An 18,487-nucleotide genomic window follows, 5' to 3' on the forward strand; every position below is an offset into this window, starting at 1 on the left:
TCACTGCCTTTACAGTACAACCAGCAGGGAGCGCTCCCCAGGCTGTGACAACCCCCTCCGCTACCCCCCCCCCCCCCCCAGCAAAAGGGCCAAACCGACAGAAAGTGTTAGAATTCACTCAGAAGGTGCCCCACGCGTACCCCCCCAGACCCCTCCGGACCGCAGCACAAAGAGAGCCTCATGTCTCACAAACATCCTCTGAGAGAAAAAAGGGGGCAAAAGACCATATACAACGTCATACCACATGTTAATTTTAGAAACCACAAAGCCATCATCGGCAAGACTCAAGACATGCATGGAAATGACACAGGAACATGGGAAGCAAGGCATGAACAGCCTTAATCATATGTTAGCGCTGTATGTGCTTCACAAAGGGTTATCTGAAACAGATATGGTGAATGCCAGCATCTGTTAAATCTGAGCAGGGGACAGGGGTTTATTTAAACATTTTTTGTGTGTTTCGCAATAAAATATTTTAACTACGTTTAAAAATATATTTTAGGTAGTTGTTTGTAAGTTTCTGTGTTTTGAGAGAGAGTGAGCGAGCAGGGGAGGGGCAGAGAGAGCGGGAGAGGGAGAATCCCAAGCACTGTCAGCGCAGAGCCTGATGCTGGGCTCGAACCCACCAACCGGGAGGTCATGCCCTGAGCGGAAATCAGGAGACGGATGCTTCACCGACTGAGCCCCCCAGGCGGCCCTTACGTACATTTTAAAGGAGACGCCCTTGGGGCGCCTGGGTGGCGCAGTCGGTTAAGCGTCCGACTTCAGCCAGGTCACGATCTCGCGGTCCGTGAGTTCGAGCCCCGCGTCAGGCTCTGGGCTGATGGCTCAGAGCCTGGAGCCTGTTTCCGATTCTGTGTCTCCCTCTCTCTCTGCCCCTTCCCCGTTCATGCTCTGTCTCTCTCTGTCCCAAAAATAAATAAACGTTGAAAAAAAAACTTAAAAAAAAAAAAAAAGGAGACGCCCTTTTGGCGCCTGCATCACTTAGTGTCCCTGAGCCCCCGGCTTCTATGAGGGCAGAGACCTCGCTGACCCCCACGCGCAGCGCAGGGCGGTGACACGCGGTCTACCTCAGGTGCCACCAGGCCTGGGCTCACGAGCTTTCCTCCCGGCTCCTTCCAGCAGCTGTAGCGCAGCCCGAAGGCTCTGCCCACACCAGAGGAGACGAGGCGCCCGTCCCCCACCCCACCCCCGGGGCAAGAGCAGTGACCCCGCCCCCCCCCCCCCCCCCCGCCGCGCTGGGGGGCCCGCGGTGTCGGGGTGCGGTGGGGACGCTGCCGGAGGGCTGTCCTCGACTTACACTCTTTGATAAATAAGTAAGTGAGCGTGAGCATGACCGTGTGGCCGCTGTACAGGTAGTCCCCGCACATGTTGTGAGAGCCGGTGATGGACAGGCCGCCACCGGCAATGAGCTTCATTATCCTCCGCACTTGTGCTTCCCAGTCTCCGAACAGCTGTGGGAGAGGAGAGAGGAGAGGCGTTACCGGTCCACCCCGGAGTGCTGTGGCGCCCTCCTCCGGTCAGGGCCAGGCCCTGCGATACCCTGACTTCTGCCGAGAAACGCACACCTGGCCCTGGACGTGGCTCTCGGCACCACCTCTGCCATTTCCCGAGACAAAAGGCATCTGTGGCTGGTCACAACCAGCCGCTTTCACCCGCACCTGAGAGCTCGTTAGGGCGGTGACCCTCGGAAGGTCCTGGAGCGTCGGGGCTGGACCCGGGAGAACCAACCCCATGAGGGCTCGACCACCAGGGAGGGGCGAGGGCTGAGGTGGATGGCCAGTGACTCATCAGTCCTGCTTACAGGGGCGCCTGGTCGGCTCCATCGGTTAAGCGTCCGACTTCTGCTCAGGTCCTGATCTCGGGGTTTGTGAGTTCGAGCCCCGCATCGGGCTCTGCGCTGACAGCTGGGAGCCTGGACCCTGCTTCACATTCTGTACCTCCCTCTCTCTCTGCCCCTCCCCTGCTCACGCTCTGCCTCTGTCTCTCTCTCTCTCAAGAATAAATAAAAACATTAAAAAAAATCCTGCTTATTACATAACGATGCCTCCACAAAAATCCACGAGGGTGGAGGTTCAGAAAGCGACCAGGCTGATGACAAAGTAGAGATGTGGGGGGCGTGGGAGCCGTGCGCCCCTTCCCAGAGACCTCGCCCAGGGCATTCCTTCCGTCCGGCTGCCCTAAGTTACATCCTCTTATAATACGCCGGGTCTCTGGTTAGTTACATGTTTTCCTTAGTTTTGGGAACAACCGTTTAGCAAACTAACCAAATCTGGGGGGGGGGTCACGGGAACCCCTAATTTACAGCTCAGTGATCGGACACATAGGTGACAGCCTGCACTCGTCACTGGAGTCTAAAGGGGGAGGGGTCAGTCGGTGTGACACAGAGGTCCCTCCAGGGAGGGAGCAACAGAACTAACGCCCCCCACACGTGCTCACAGAAGCGCCTGGTGTGGGTGCTGAGGAGAGGAGGCGCACGGGAATGTTCCGGCTTTTTGAGCTTCCATCAAGACACGTAAACCCCCCCCATGAAGGCTGCTGTCCACGTTCACTAGAGAGGAAGCGTGTGGCCACAGCCGTTCCTTGCTTGCGCTTTCTGGAGCACGTTTCAGCAGACGCTTGCCCCATTTTTAAAATTACACTGATAGAGAAAGAGTAACTGATCGCGGTTTACGACGGGAGCCACTTGGGGGAAAATATCTGGGACAAGTCCCCGTGCTCAGCTTACAGGACAGCGGCTCTACGGACCCAGCTGACGCTGGAGGCTGAGGAGGTCAAATGGGACTTTCGGCGAGCAGAGTGACACAAGGGACTGATTGGATGTACCTTCAATCTACCGAAATCACGTGAGTGGAACCGTGTGCTCTTCCTTTTCAGTAAGAGTGAAACAATCTCACGGATAAATCTCCGTCTCTGATGCAAGTCTGGGCTGCACGCCGGAGTCATCAGAGGCTTAAACAACACACTCCCTGCCATTTTTCTTTGCTATGTCAAACGGTCTGTATCTTAGGGTGCCAGCACACTAGTCACTTTTAACCAGAATTAAATTAATCACCCTGACCCTTTTCAACATTTCACTGATAACATGCCAGGCTTTGGGAAACACGTGGTCTGCTACAATTTCCCTTTAAGAAAATGTATCAAGATTTCTAGTCAAGGATGGCAGGTTGGACACATGGCACAGAGGAGACAGATTTCCAAATTCAAAGGGTCACCACAAGAAAACAGACCTCTACGGCAAGACTTGGCACCACGAGATTTCAGGTACACAGTGGGGGGTTAGCAAGAGACCCTAATGCCTCCAGAAATCAAAAACAAGCTTCATACTTCGGGCGCCTGGGTGGCTCAGTCGGTTAAGCGCCAACTTTGGCTCAGGTCATGATCTCACGGTTTGTGAGTGCGAGCACCGCGTCGGGCTCTGTGCTGGCAGCTCGGAGCCTGGAGCCTGCTTCGGATTCTGTGTCTCCCTCTCTCTCTGCCCCTCCCCCGTTCATGCTCTGTCTCTCTCTGTCCCAAAAATAAATAAACGTTGAAAAAAAATTTAAAAAAAAAAAAAAAAAAAAAAAAAGAAAAACAGAGAAACAGAACTGCCGTGTCCCTTACAGACCGCAGGGTAACACACACACACACACACACACATATCTGTGAAAAGTAAAAAGCTATGAAGGTAAGCACCACCAGCTTCAGTTAAAATTGTTGAAAGCAGTTAGGAACGTGGGCTGGAGTTGGTCAGGGTTCAGGGGGACGGGTGGCTACGGTGTGTCGTGAAAGTTGTACAGAACCATTTTGTTTAAAAACATTTTTAAAATGTCTACTTATTTTTGGAAAAAGAGAGAGAGTATGAGGGCGGGGCAGAGAGAGAGAGGGAGACACAGAATCCGAAGCAGGCTCCAGGCTCTGAGCTGTCAGCATAGAGCCCGATGTGGGGCTCAAACTCATGAACTGTGAGATCATGACCTGAGCTGAAGTCGGATGCTTAACTGAGGCACCCAGGTGCCCATTTTTTTTTAATTGCACATATGTAATAAACACGATAGAAATTTTTCAAAAGATTTAAATGGAAAGTTGGGTCCAGTTCTGTCATAGCAATGCATAGTATAAAGAGGAAAATTATGGCAACAAAAGCCTGAGTAGCTTTTCATTTTATTCCATTTCAGATTGTCTTTCCAAAAACTGTGTTTTTTACACTAGAAATCCTATTCTCAGGCACCACCACCCTGTAATTTGCCCTCCCGTTTTAGCACGAAAATATTTGTGGGGAACCTGTACGCGTGGGGAGGAGGGAGACATTACCAGGTAAACACAGCATCGAGAAAAAAATAGCTGAAAATTAATGCTGCATTTCCTCCAAGTGCCCTTAAAACACCTAAGCTTTCTTTTAAAAAACCTCTTTCCATGGCTGTCAAACCTCTGGGAGGGGCGGTCTCTTCAAGCTTAGTGGGAAACAGGAAAAGAAGGTGGATGGCTATGGCCACATAAAAATTTTAATTATGTTAAAAAAAAAAAAAGCAAACAAAGTAAAAGACATGTTGCATAACAACCGGAGCAGAAACCAGCTAACAGCTTTTTCACGGAAACTGACCATATGAACCAAGTAAATAACACCAACGTGGGAGACAAAATGTATCAGAGGACAAAGGATATGACCAGCGGGAGGCATGGAGACTGCCAAACAAACAGATACAAACTTTGCTCCCGTATCAAGTTAGCAAAGCTGAGGGAAGCGGAAGCAGGGCTGGGGCTGGCGGGGCAGGCCCAGCGGCTGGGTGAGGGGGGTGAACCGAATGCACCTGCCAGCCGGGAGGGGTGGCGGGCAGACTGGGCTCTGCCACTTAGCTGGGTGACCCGAGGCGGCCGGACCAGTCTAACCCTCCACTTCCTCACCCACCACTTGGGGAGCATCATCGTTATGACAATCGACAAAATTCTCCTGCAAAAATCATCATCGACATTGACCGGCAATCCAAACGGCATCGCCCGTGACTCGTTTACACGGAGTCTCAGAGCCTACCGCAAAGAAATGATCCCAGATGGGAATGAACGCTTTAGGTAGAACTCTCCCACTATGATATTATGTATAAAAGGAACAGAGTGGAAACAATCTAACCAGGAATTGTTATTAAATAACTGCTTGCTTGCTACTCGAAGCCCAGGCCGGCAAGTACTGGCAACATCAGGAGTCCCTATAAAATGATTCTCAAACCTACTGAACCACCATCTGAGGCGACTGGTTAGACTCACACCACAGTGATTCAAATGCGTTGACTTGGGCTACGACTGCGTAATAAATGATGAACGAAATCAGTTTATAATGCCTGTGTAGTAAGTCTGTATCATAGACATCGTCTCTTATCGAGGAAAAAATAAAATATTTGGCATAATCAACTGTATTTGTTTAAAAACAAGCACAGAGAACACGTAGAACGTACAAACTACACGTCAGCAGGGTTTCAATGGAAGCTGGCAGGATTTCTCCCAGTCTCTGTCCCAAAGGGACTTCTAGAAGTCCCCGCTCCTTGGGCTAGAAAGAGAGGAATTCTCTTGGAAGTCTCCAGTTGTGGGATCTCGGCGGCCTTCGAGTGCAGGCAGGACATACGGGAAGAGACTAAAGAAGAGGAAAAGACAGGAACTCTGGTCTTCTCTCTCATGCTTACTTTAGTTTCATTCCCCAACCTGCCTGCCCCCCTCTGCGGCATCCTCAAAAAGCTGCTGCGAACATTCTGCGGGGTGTTTCTTACTTGCAGTCGGTGGGAAAGAGCATGGACTGCGCTCACCCCAATGTCGCTGGAGAAGTACCCCGCCCCCCACAACAGGAGACTGTTGAATGCTCATTTCTGAAAGCAGAGATATTTTGGGGGGACATTCACACCAATCACTTTCTCAGTAGACGCTACAAAGCTGTAGTAATTCACTCTGCGAATTATTGTCTCTTAGGGACACAGAAAAGTCAGTTTTCAGTGAAAATACAGCAATTTTCTTCAGCATCTGATGAATGGCTAAGAAGTAAACTGGCCCAAATCGCTTAAGCAATAACAAGGCACAGGAAGAAACCGCGAGCAGGAGGCTGGAGAGGCTTCCTAATGACGCAGACTAATCTAGTACAGTTAGAAACCAGTGAGCCCCTGGCTATTAGAAAGCAGGCTTCCCCAAGTTTTCAGGGCTGAGTACCAGAGCGCTTGGATGAGAATTTGTTCACCATCACCCGGTTCGCACATGGTCTAGCACACTTGCCTCTTCCCTTTGCTGCATCTGAAGAGCAGGGACACTCACCCCCTACTGGCCCGAGAGGGCACACCCGGAACCGAGCTCACCAAATAATGCTGCGTCATCCAACGGCTCCGGTCTAACCCTGACGAATGGCTGCAAGGCGATGGGAGTGGAAATGCTACTGAGTATAATCCTTGCCCCTCACCGAGGCTTCGCCCTGCAGAAGCCCTGGAAAATCGGCACGGCTGGTCCCATCCGCCGGCTACTCAGTGTTGGAGCTGGGGAGGGGACCCAAGTCCTGGGACCCCATCTGCCACTGTCCGAGGCACTGCAGGCCCCCTGCACACCGCCGGTCCCCCCAGCTTTGCATAAGCCAGGACCTGGGTACACGCGGAGTAACTTTTCCTCCAGCAGCCTCCTCCTGTCCAGATGTTCAGAGGTCACGTCCTGTGATCATGCCCCACTGCAAAGCCATGCAGCCAGGTAGCTCTCAAATTACTCATTCATTCATTCATTCATTCATTCATTCAATGAATCTACCTACTACCATCAGGTCAAATAACTTTTTGTTATTTGCTGAAGAACAATCTCCCCACCAAACAGAAACGTCACTCTCCTCTACAACAAGCCGAGAAGGCCGCTCTGAGCCCCCAGACCACAGGCACACCCGCTAGGGAAGCAGGCATCGAGGCACGGAAGGGCTGGCGGCATGCCTATCACGCCCGAGCACCTGCAGCTGAGAAACACACGCTCCACACTGCGGCTTCCCTCAGCTTCTCTCCCTGATGACGGAGCCCGAAACGGCAAGACTCCGCCGCTCCCTGCGTGTCACCCGGCGGGGCAGCCCTCCCAACCAATGACGCGTCCGTAAGAACTAGCAGGAGTCATGAGAACGTCCTTCGCGGGAGAGGTGGTGTGCCTGCGGGTCGGGTGAACGGTCCTTGTGATTCCGTACTCCTGCCCCGCACGATTTCTCACACCGTCTTGCTACTACTTGAGCGGGCAGGAAAAAGGGAGTGGTAACAGGGTGATTTTGTGTACGAAAACATCAGCTTTTGTAGGGATGGAGAGTCCAACTTTTCCACTGAGTTTCCCCATTAATGATCCGGTCGTATCCTCACCAGCCTGTGGGGCGGTTGGTGCAGAGGCTGTGACGCCCATTTCACAGATGAGCAAATCAGCAGAGAGGCTGTTTCTCCGTTTCACCCAGTGAGTCGTCTGGGCTCAGATCCCACCTCTCCCCTCCCTAAGCGAGCTTGCCTCTGGGTCCCTACAGACAGCCTGCTGTTGTCCCCAACGCCTCCCCCAGATGACAAAGGCTCCAGAGCATCTCCAGGTTGTGGTGGCGGTTCTCACGAAATCCAGCCCACTTTAGGCACGTCATTTCCAGGCAGGTGCACAGGAGTACTCGCTAAAGAGCCACTTTCCATAAGTGGTTTTTTTTTTTTTTTTCCATTTAAATCAAACTTCCCCGTTTCTATAAAAGTTGTTCTCATGGAAATCGTTCACAAGCCAAGGGCACGTTTTCCGCCTTCTCTAACAAGGTGTTTCCCACCTGTCCTTAACTTTCCTCGCCCTGGGCTGGGCTGTGCCGGAGGAGTGCTCCCAATGTCTCTGAGTCTTTCTGCACAGGAGCACAAACCCCGGGTGGGGGTCCGGCGTCCGGGGGGCTCTGGACGGACACTCTGCCCAATGTGGCCTCAGCGTTCTCTCGTCTGGAAGACGGCAAGAATGATACTTCTTCGCCCGCGGCACCCCCCAGCCAAGGTGAGGGGAGGTCTGCTACAAGTGCCTGCTCCATTATAAAGTGCATCCAAACTTTGGGCAGCATGGCAATGACCATGTCCTTCAGGGAGAACCCCACCCCGGCACCCAGCAATCCAGATCGGGGTGGCTGTCCACGTGGGCCTCACCGACTCTCGTCTGTGGTCACAAGGCACTTTTCTGAACCCTTCTCCTCCACGTGGTAACTGCTTCATTCCTGGGAAGACTTCGTTTCACCCACAAATATCGCGTCCACCTCCACTGATGTGGACAGATTTCACTGCGCGTCCTCTTAGAACACATTCGTGCAACTTCTAAAAAGACGTTTCCCCCCCTTAAGGTCTGAAGGATCTGGCTGTCTGCACCTCTCCATTGTCAAGTGTATCCATCCATTCTAATACTATGCGGGTTGTTTTCTTTTTTATTTTGTGGGGGCACGGTCTCTCTAATTATCATCAATAAAACACGAAATGAGCAACCAGCCTCCCTTTCTCCCCCTAAAAACTTCTGTATTTTTTTTATGACCTCTAGTAAAGGAGACTTACCAAAGCTTCACAAAATCTTAAAAAAAGGTTGGCTCCAGATGTCCCGTTTTCTTATTTGTTACATTAAATAAATCCAGTATTTCAGCAAAGCACTAATCACCCTTTAACAAAAGTACATTTGCTTTTAGTGCTGAGCGATGCTTTAGCCTCACTTGTTCATGAAGCAAAAATTTATAAGCAAATTCCCTCAGATGTTTATTAGGAAAATCCCTAAATCTAAAAGACAGTACAGGTCTTCCTCGACTGTACTGCCTCCTAATAAACCCACAATGAGTTGAAAAATGTAAGTGGAAAATGCGTTTACTGTATCACTGTAAAATCAGAAAATCCTAAGTTGAGCCGCTATCCTTGGGAATCGTGTGTCTGATAAACACCCACAGACTCTGTGCTTAGCCTCCTCCATCATCGATGTGCTGCCACCCTTGCTCCATTCTCCCTCTTTTTCCTGGACCAGCTGAGGACAAACTGAATGTGCTAGGACATGTTCCTCCATTGTCACACTCCTAACTTTTAACAACGAGGCAGTATGGTCCCAGTTAAGACATCTCTGGAATGCCCTTCATAGTTCTTATGCCCCAGCCAAGGGTCTGATCAGAGAATGCACAGTGAGGACACTTGTCACAGTCTTAATTTCTCCCAGTCTGCTAGTTTCTCGGTCTTTGTTTTTATGGCGCTGATATTTCTGAAGAGTCCAGCCTTGTTTCTTTACAGAATGTCCCTCAATTTGGGTTTATCTGATTGTTTATGTTCAAGTCCAGGTGAAATGTTATTGGCAGGAATATTACAGAAATGGCAGGCCCTTCTCTGCACACCATAGCGACAAGCATCTCTCATCATTTGTCCCGTGACCGGTTTGATCACTTGGCTACAGCAGTGCCTGCCGGATTTCTCCACCAAATACACACCTCTGCCCCTTTATAATTAATAGGCAGTTTGTGTTCTTTCCTAAATTAGCTAAGTATCATGCCCTCAACCTTTCACCTAATGGCCTTAGCACCAATAATGGTGCTTGAATTACTACTGTAGTCGTTACAAATGGTGATTTTCTAGTATTTCTTTTACCTTTTTCTCCCTCAATTCTTAAAAGCTTTTTTTGCCCTAATGTATTATAATCAACTACTGTCATTATTTCATTGTGATACTATAATTATCTCAAACACGGCCAGCAGGAACCTCTCCAGCAGGGAGTATGGCTTCTCAATGGGATGCCCTGGCCTGCGGTGGCCGGGCAGCCCTTCCCTCAGGACACAAGTCCATTTGTCCATCTGCCCCTACTCTGACACAGTGGAAAATGCTTCCTGGAGACCCATCTGCCACCACCTGTGGGTCTCCCTGGGGTGCCTACTGAGTTCTCTAAGTCTGGTGACCTGCTTACTCTAGACAGCTGCTGCCACGTGGAAAACCTGTCACCTTCCCAGTGTCCCCCAAACACAACCCTCCCTCTCCACCTCACCTCTAAATCAGGCCATAGTGGCAACGCGGCCTCATCGCCTCCCTCACGACCTGAGACGTGGCCAGACTCCCTGCCCCGTCACTAAAGACTGACAGTAACTGGGAGGCAGCCGGGGGGGGGGGGGGGGGCAGCTCTGAATCAACTGTAGCTCCCTCACACCCCCGGGGGTGCCAAACGACAGGGTGTTCAGGACAGGGGCCTGGCATCCGGCACCTGGGCAAGTCCTCTGTCCCCCCTCCCTCCCAGACAGCTGGAGGGTCCCTCGAAGGGGCACAGGTGACCACCTCTCACTCCTGCTATGCCTTCCCCTGCAGCCTGGCTCCTCGGAAGGGTGACAAGACCCCTCAAGTCTGCCCACTGCGCCTCTCCGGCTTCATCCCTGGCCACTTGCCACTGGGGCCCACACCCAGGGTCACCCCCCTTCCCCAGGCCTCCTCTGTGCTTCCCCATGGCTCAACCCCACCTGGTAAACTCCTCACCCTTTGAGACCTGGCCGGGACGGCCGACACCCAGCAGAGTATGCTACCTTCTGTGGGCACCATAGGCAGGTGACGGCGATCTGCTGGGTGACTCAGGGGAACCTGGGTGTCCACGGGGGCCCCTGTGGTATCGATCTGTGTATCCTCAAATCTCACCCCACACAGGGCAGGTGCTCTAGAAATGCTTGTTCAGGAAACAATCTCCCTGCCTCACAATGTGGGGGCTCTCTGGGGATGTCCCTTAAATAAAACCACGCAGAAACTCTAAGGCTTATAAAATGACGTACAACTGCACACGTCAAGGGCAAACTATAAGGAAATGGGAATAACTACACAGAAAGCAAGATGAGAAATACGTAAGACAACGATGCATAAAGGACTAATAAACATACGGAAACATTAACAGTAAACAGGGCTCTGAGCGATTGTAAAAACTTTCCTCTTCCTGTATTGTTTTTAGTGTATCTACAATAAATGTGTAGTTTCTTTAAAATGGAAAAAAATAACCTTTTTTTTTTTTTTTTTTTTTAACATTTTATTTTTTTTATTTTTGGGACAGAGAGAGACAGAGCATGAACGGGGGAGGGGCAGAGAGAGAGGGAGACACAGAATCGGAAACAGGCTCCAGGCTCTGAGCCATCAGCCCAGAGCCTGACGCGGGGCTCGAACTCACGGACTGCGAGATCGTGACCTGGCTGAAGTCGGACGCTCAACCGACTGCGCCACCCAGGCGCCCCTAAAATAACCTTTTTAAGAGAGAAAACAATCCAGTGCATTTCTATTTTTTTTTGGTTTTTTTTTTTTTGTCCCTGAAAAAGGAAGAGAGCATTGGAGGCAGACAGAGGAAGAGCCTTGGGATGGGGAAGGGTCTGGAAATTACCTGTGAGAAATAGTTAAAAGTGAGAATGAACACAGAAAGGGGGGGGTCACGGTGACGACGGTAAGAAACAGGGCGGCAAGCAGAAAATGAGGTGAAATCGCGCACTGACAAATTAAATCCCACACGATTCCACAGCAGGACACGAAGCTACTTTGGTAAGGGACGCAGGCCGTGTTCTCACGGCCGACAAGGCCCGCGGGACCTCGTCACAACCTGGGATCGGTGGGCGTGCAGGGCCGCCTGCCAAGGGGCAGCCACCTGAGAAAGCACCAGAAGAGGCCACGAGGTCCCCCCAGAGCGGGAGCGGGGGCTCCACGTCTCAACCTCGGGCTGCAGGAGCTTGGACCTTTCTCGATTCTGGGACGCGGGCAGGAGAGAGCACGGAGGCCGTTCTGTCCCGACTGCAGAACAGTGAACCCCCGCTGCCACCCAAACACAGCCTGTCCAACGGCGGGCCACGTTCAAGTGCATGGGGGCGGGGGGTGCAGGGAAGAAAACCCAACTTCGCACCTGAGGAGAACCACGTCACTAAGACGCCGTGTCAGATCACGGCACCGGCCAGCCGAGCGCCCTTGCTGCCATGTGACCGTGACCCTCTCCGTTCCAAGGTCACCACGGAGACCACATGGCAGAGCCCAGCATGCACCTCGGCGTGATCTGAGCCACGGATTCCCTCGCAGCGTGACCGGCGAGAGAGCTGAAACAGCCCACGGTACCTCCTCCGTCAGCCGTGGGCTGTGCGCGAACCTGGGGCCCGGGGCGGGTCTTCCTCTGCCCTGACGGTCAGAGCCAACGTTCGTACGGAAAGCTAAGGACACCACAGTATTCGCAGATATTTGCCGTTGCGTTTTCTTTTTTAAAACTGGATCTGAACCAGCGGGAACAAGAGGCAGGAGGCTCCTGGCAGAAAAGCTCTGATGACGGTAACGGGGCCGATGGCGTGACCGGCTGGCGCCCGCTAGGCCACAGGACACGTGCGTCCCGGGAGCTCCTCGTCGAGCACCTGCACACCGCGACTCCCCCCTGCATGTCCCCAGGGGGGCTCAGCTCTGTGGCGGGAGCACTGACAGAGGCCGCTGTCCTTCCTGCCCTGGTCACCGCACACGCCCGTCACGGTCCTGCCGAGTGCCGAGCACACGGCCAGGAGATGAGCGTACTGAGTGCCGCGAGCCTGCCGGGCCCTTCCTCCTGGAAGCCCCGCGTCCTGGGCACCGGCGTTAGGACTCCCAACATGACGGCAGAACCGCCAGACGACGTCACACACAAAGCGTCTTCTACGGCCCAACTCGTCCCACGCAGCTGAATGACGCCGGGACACCGTGCGAGGGCCACCAACCGACAGGCTGGGAAAGGGGTCACGTGGGGAGCTCTCCCCTCTGGAGGCTCTACTTCCCGCCCTGTCTCGGGCCTCTTCACGTGCCCGCATGCAGAACGTGACGGCTCCCGTGCTGGCCCAACCTTGACCCCGTACCGCTAACCGTCCTAGACGGCGCCCCACTCAGGGGTCTCCCAAGCGCCTCACGCACAACTATCCCAGTGGGAAGACCCAAGGGGCCTGTGAAACCCTCATTCCCCACGTCGGGTTTTTGCCCAGGGGTACGACCTGCGCCCTCCTGTCCTCCCTCCGGGGGACGGCCAAGCACCAGCCGCTGCGGCGCTCTGCACAGGGACCACGTGGGCGCGGGCTTGCACCAGGGGGCCGAGGCGCTGTCCACACAGGCACCTCTGTCCCCCACGCTCACTCCTCGCTCGCTGGCCCCTGGAGGCGTGCGACGCAGGCCGGCCCGTGACGCGAACGTCCGCCGGACAGGACAGGGCGTAGGGCTGAAGCATACCCTGCCTTTGGCGTTTTCCGCCGACTGAGCCCTACGTGCTGCCGTCTCCCTCGAGCTCCTTCAGACAGGCCCAGAAAGTGTCACTAGTGCTGTGCGGCCACTAAGGAGACTGGGGAACTGAGAAGGTCAACGCAACTGCCCTGGCTGGGAAGCGGCAGCGTGAGGCCGTCCTGACTCTGACCTCAGTTCTTCCCGCTACTTGTTACTCGGCTGGTTTGTCCTTTTATGGGGTGAGAAGCCCCCTCTCTGTGCAACGGGTCAGGGGGAGGCTGTTCTGGAGGCGAGGCTATGGAGGGCAGGGTGACTTCCTGAGGCTCCTTTCAATCCTGGCTGCTTAGCCGTGGGCAGGGCTCTGAAGCAGCAAAGCTGATGTCCAGGGTCCCCCTCTAGCACCCCCTTCTCCCCCTTCTGACACCGTTCTAGTCCTCAACTAGTCACTCGATTTCTCGAGCTTGGCCCGCCATGCCAGGGCCAGCCCCGGCCTCCGTGGCCTCCCCGACTCTTCTGTCCAGCATCAGAAACCATTCCCTTGTTCCTGGGGACCGTTCCTGCCGACGGAGTCACAACTGAACTGGAATCAAGTCTCCAGAGTCAACTTTCTATTTAGAGAAAAAAATGGAGGAGAGAAAAAGGCTAATCGACACTACAAAGGAAAAACCGGATAAATCCAGAACGTGGGATACCCCACGGAATAGCCTGTCTGATCTCCATGGGTTACTAATGGGCTTAAAACAAGAAAAAGGGAGAAAGAGAGTACTGCCCTAGAATTGGAGACTTAAGAGACAGATCAACTAAATGTAAGGATGTTGGCTCCTGTAACTTGTACAAACTGATGGTTTTTTTTTTAATTTTTTTTTAACATTTATTTATTTTTGAGACAGAGAGAGACAGAGCATGAACGAGGGAGGGTCAGAGAGAGGGAGACGCAGAATCTGAAACAGGCTCCAGGCTCTGAGCAGTCAGCACAGAGCCCGACCCGGGGCTCGAACCCACGGACCACGAGATCATGACCTGAGCCGAAGTCGGCCGCTTAACCAACTGAGCCACCCAGGCACCCCCAAACTGATGTTTTTAAAGGCATTTTTAAGGCAACCAACATGGTCTACGAACTGGGAACTGCCGATACCGAGGAATGACAGTTGATCGTGTTGACTACACCAACAGCATGAAAGTTATCAATAAAATGTCCAAAAATTTCAGATGCATACTAAAGTAGATAGCCATGAAATGGCATTACCTGGGGTCTGTTTTAAAATACCTCAAGGGGTGCCTGGGTGGCTCAGTCGGTTAAGCGTCCGACTTCAGCTCAGGTCATGATCTCGCCGTTCCCAAGTTCGAGCCCCACGTCCAGCTCTGCACTGACGGCTTGGAGCCTGGAGCCCGCTTCCGATTCTCTGTCTCCCTCTCTCTCTCTCTCTCTCTGCCCCTCCCCCACTCGAGCTTTGCCCCCCTCTCTCTCTCTCTCTCAAAACTAAATAAAAAACATTTAAAAAAATACACATATACTTTTAATTTTTTAAATACGTCAAAATAAAATGAGATGAAGCTAACGTAGCCACTCTTGATAATCACGGCGTCTGGGGGGTTGGGCACGTACAGCTTCCACACATGAGGTTCTCTGCCCTGGGAGATGCGTATGAACGGTTTTAGAATAAAAATTATTTTCTGAATCCTTTCTTCCACGAGCCTGCTCTACAAAAGAAGGAATTAGATTTAACACATTGTAACTAATTGTGCTCACTTTTTTGGCTAAGCTGTACTCACGTCTCATCCCCTCCCACGTTCTTTTATTTAAAAACTCCCAATTTCCAAATGGCCATCACGAGGGACGGCCCCGCTCGGGATTTCTGGCAACACCATAAACCAGAGGCACGTCTGAGGTTTTGTTTTTTGGCACAGTTCCTGCTGTGACCTCTTGTTTTTACCAAGAAAAGCCACAACTCTTTATAGCCTGAGGACCTTGGCTGGATTTGCCGATGACTCAGGCAGGCCGTGAGTGCCAATGGGCCCCGGGCGTGGGCCGGCCGGCCCGGGCGCGATGGCAGAGAGAGGCCATAAGGAGAAACGGAGCGGGAGCCAGGGCAGGGGAGATGGCCGCATGGCACAGTCCTTCACGGCCGATCCGGTCCGTGGGCCCGGCCAGACTGCCCATCTACCTAAACGAGCGCACCCCACTCCCCGCTAGAGACGCTTCCCGACGTGCAGACTTTTTTTAAGAAGCCGAACTCAACTTAGGCACATACATCTCAACCGTCAGCCTACTACTGAGAGCACACGGCTGATCGCCAGCCTCCCACCCGGAGTCCACGTGCATCACTGGAGCCTCGCGGAGAACATATTTCCTACAGCCCGGCAGCCCCAGGCAGGCACTCAGTTTTCAGAGGCCGCAGAAGGGAGGCTGGCTTCCTGGGAGCAAGAGGGGACGAGGTGGAAGGGGGGAGGGCGGTGGGGCTGCCGTGAGGGACGAGCGGAAGCTGGGACCACTTGTTCTTTGTGGCGGCTTCTCCAGGGTGAGGAGTCTGAAGTGAACCAGAGGAAGAGAGAAGCAGGGGACCAGCCACCCTCCTGAGCACACGCCTGAGTTTTAGAAGGGAGACCGGTAAGTAAGCACGTAACTTAGCGGGGTCCAAACCTTCAAATGATAAAGACTCCGCTTCGAAAATCCAATACGTTTTGCAGCTCTCTTTCATGGTTCCAGTAGAGAGACTCTCTCTTCTGGAAAGAAGAAACTTTATAGAAGGGGAGGGAGCTGAAAGGACATGGGTGTTTTACCAACATCAGCGCGATGCAAACACATCGGAGCACCCTGTATTTTCTCCCAGCCTCACCGAGGACGCCAGCCTCTCCTTACTGCTTGAGAGCTTTGCTGCAAGCCAACATTTTTACAACTCCGTCTTCTGCTAATTATTTCAAAAGTTCCGGTGACCTCCCTCGTTGGAAGCATTGCAAGGTAAAAGTTATTTTGTGAACCGGGTGGAAAAACGGAGACGGTAAGAGAGGAACGGTTTACGTTAGCGAAAGGTCTCTGTGCCGCCAGAGAGATCGACAGGGCCACACGCGCCTCTGGGGAGCGGTGACCTCGTTCGGGTGGGTGGAGGGCACGGGGGACAGCGTCTCCTGCTCTGCCGTTAGAGATGACCACCGCAGGCATTAGTAGAAAGAAGGAAAAAATATCACTGGAGGCCGAACCTTCCACCCAAGAGAGGGGAAAAAAGCATATACGAGCTCTTGGATCTGTGTCAAGGGAGCGAATGATATTTTAAAAGTTTGGCAGGAAAAGCAAAGAGCTACACCCACACACGCGGCTTAACCGCCTCCAGCGCACTCACCAGACCACATATGCTCCCAGCTGGGGCGCATGGCGGGGCCTGGAGATGCGGGGAAGGGGGGAGGGGGCGGGCGCCGGGCCACACTGCTCAGTAACCTTCCCGGACACGGGCGGGGGGGCCTTGACTACACTCTGAAGAAACTTCCACCTTCGGCCTTAGTCAAAGGACCCCTGGGCCGGAGGACAGACAGAAAACACAGGGAAAATCACAGTGAGCAAAGATTACCTTCGGAGAGCAGTTGAAATGCATACCGGGCACCGGGAGTGTGGTTACATACATTGTGATACAGCGGTAGAGGTACAGCGTGCCGACTATGCAGAAAAATCTTCTGCTAATGATAGACCTGGAGAAAGGGAAAAACAGGGCAGTCAGGAAATTCTGCAGGTGCATTTCAGTTCTCCGTGACCCGACCGATCCAACCAACCCAAAGTTCCTTGAGAGCCTAGAATAAGAACGTTCTCATCAAAGCCAATAGATTGCGGCGAGGATTCTGAGAACGATGTTGTGGTTTTTGGTTTTTACTATTAACTGGCCCAGAGAGTCTCAAGTGCTCGCTGTTGCTACTGATTAGGCTTCCCGAGGCCTTAAACCTGAGCTGACCTTCGCTTGACGGGTAAGGCCCCCCACCCCCCGCCCCACCCCATCGCAGCTGCCTTAGTGTCTGTGCTTAAACGCGTGCAGTCTCTTTTGTCATAGAAGGAAAATGCTCAGAAAAGCACAATGGCACTAAAGTGCAAATTCAAAATTTTTCTGACCAGGAATGGGTCAAGGACACTGAACAATTTTGCTTGTACGTCCCAGAAAGGGATTCTCCGAGCTGATCTCTGAGAAAGCATGACGTCAAGGCAAAGAGCCTGAGGGCCAGCATGTGAGCCCGCCGCCCCTCTCCGTTTCCTAACCACGTGGCCGTGGGACAGGCCACAGACATCTCTGACTCGCGCTCTGTGTACCCGTAAACCTGGGGTAATGGCATCAGAAATCCCGTATGGAAAGCCCCCCGTCACACACGCACGACGGTTACATGAATGGGATAACCAAACAAGCAGGAGAGAGACACAGAGGCTCTTCGTCCTTCACCTTGATGAGCCTTTCTAACGAATTACCTGACCCACACACATGCACGGGGTACGGAGTTGGCGGTCCACACGGGTCACCTTCAGTTAGATTAAGTTGTACTGACTTCAGGGAATCCTTGGACAAAAACGGTCCCTCCCTTCCTACGTCTAGCCTGTTCTTCCACAGGCCACGATCCCGGTCCTGGGGGCTCCTCCCTCCGCCATGAGCAGTTCAAGGGTTTCCTTGGCCTGGATCGGCCGGAGTTAAACACACAAAAAAGTCTGAGACACAGGGGCCAGGCTTTCCTTTCGGACCCTGGGCGTTCAGTCACTCTACAGTCTACAGTGTTGCTCGATTCTTAGGCAGGATGGACATCCCTACTGCAGTGGGGACTAGAAAGAGAACTTGGTGCCACCCGTATTTTTGGTGGTAACGAGAGGAACAAAAGTAACAGGTTCAGTAACGGGCCAGCTGTGGGAGTAAGAAAGAAGAACAAAATAACCCACGCAACTGCACTGGCATTTCATTCCTAACTGCACCTGTTGGTGTATGTTACTTACGACGTATGGATGGAGTCTGGGTGTTCTACCCCCTCACCCACATTTCAGAAACTGGGTCAGAATTGCTCACCACAGAGGTGGTGTTACTTTCTCTTAGCGAAGCTGTTCACGCCACCTCCAGGTGCAAGAATTTACCCAGCACAGAGCTGTCTCGTAAAGGTATGTGCCTCCCGGTACGACAAAAGGCACGATACAATTAAACAATACAGAGAAGGACAATAGCAGAGGACAATATGTACCCCATGAATGTCTGACCGAGAACACTCGAAACACCAAAGTGAATTATAAAGATTATCTTACTTCAGAAGGAAATGCCCTCTCTCACCACCCAGCCCGAACCAACCAGAATTATTTGCAATTTCACTTGACGTACACAAGA

At 52.7% G+C, this 18,487-nt stretch overlaps 1 protein-coding gene and 1 long non-coding RNA gene across 3 annotated transcripts in view; both read right to left on the minus strand.

Annotated features, from left to right (window-relative positions):
- Positions 1–18,487, minus strand: part of SGMS1 (sphingomyelin synthase 1) — a 116,473-nt gene that overhangs the window by 4,389 nt on the left and 93,597 nt on the right. For both annotated transcript variants that reach the window (XM_043596149.1, XM_043596150.1), the window contains exons 3-4: positions 16,718–16,835; positions 1,301–1,454 (exon numbers count right to left, since the gene is read on the minus strand). In XM_043596149.1, coding sequence (XP_043452084.1) covers positions 1,301–1,454; positions 16,718–16,835 — 272 coding nt within the window. The remainder of the gene's footprint in view (positions 1–1,300; positions 1,455–16,717; positions 16,836–18,487) is intronic.
- On the minus strand, positions 5,372–11,238 carry LOC122492665. Its single transcript, XR_006299730.1, has 2 exons — positions 11,195–11,238; positions 5,372–10,955 (listed from the first exon to the last, which is right to left on the minus strand). It is a non-coding gene; the product is annotated as an uncharacterized LOC122492665 (long non-coding RNA).

Source organism: Prionailurus bengalensis, chromosome D2 (genome assembly GCF_016509475.1).
Source record: "Prionailurus bengalensis isolate Pbe53 chromosome D2, Fcat_Pben_1.1_paternal_pri, whole genome shotgun sequence".
NCBI lineage: Eukaryota > Metazoa > Chordata > Mammalia > Carnivora > Felidae > Prionailurus > Prionailurus bengalensis.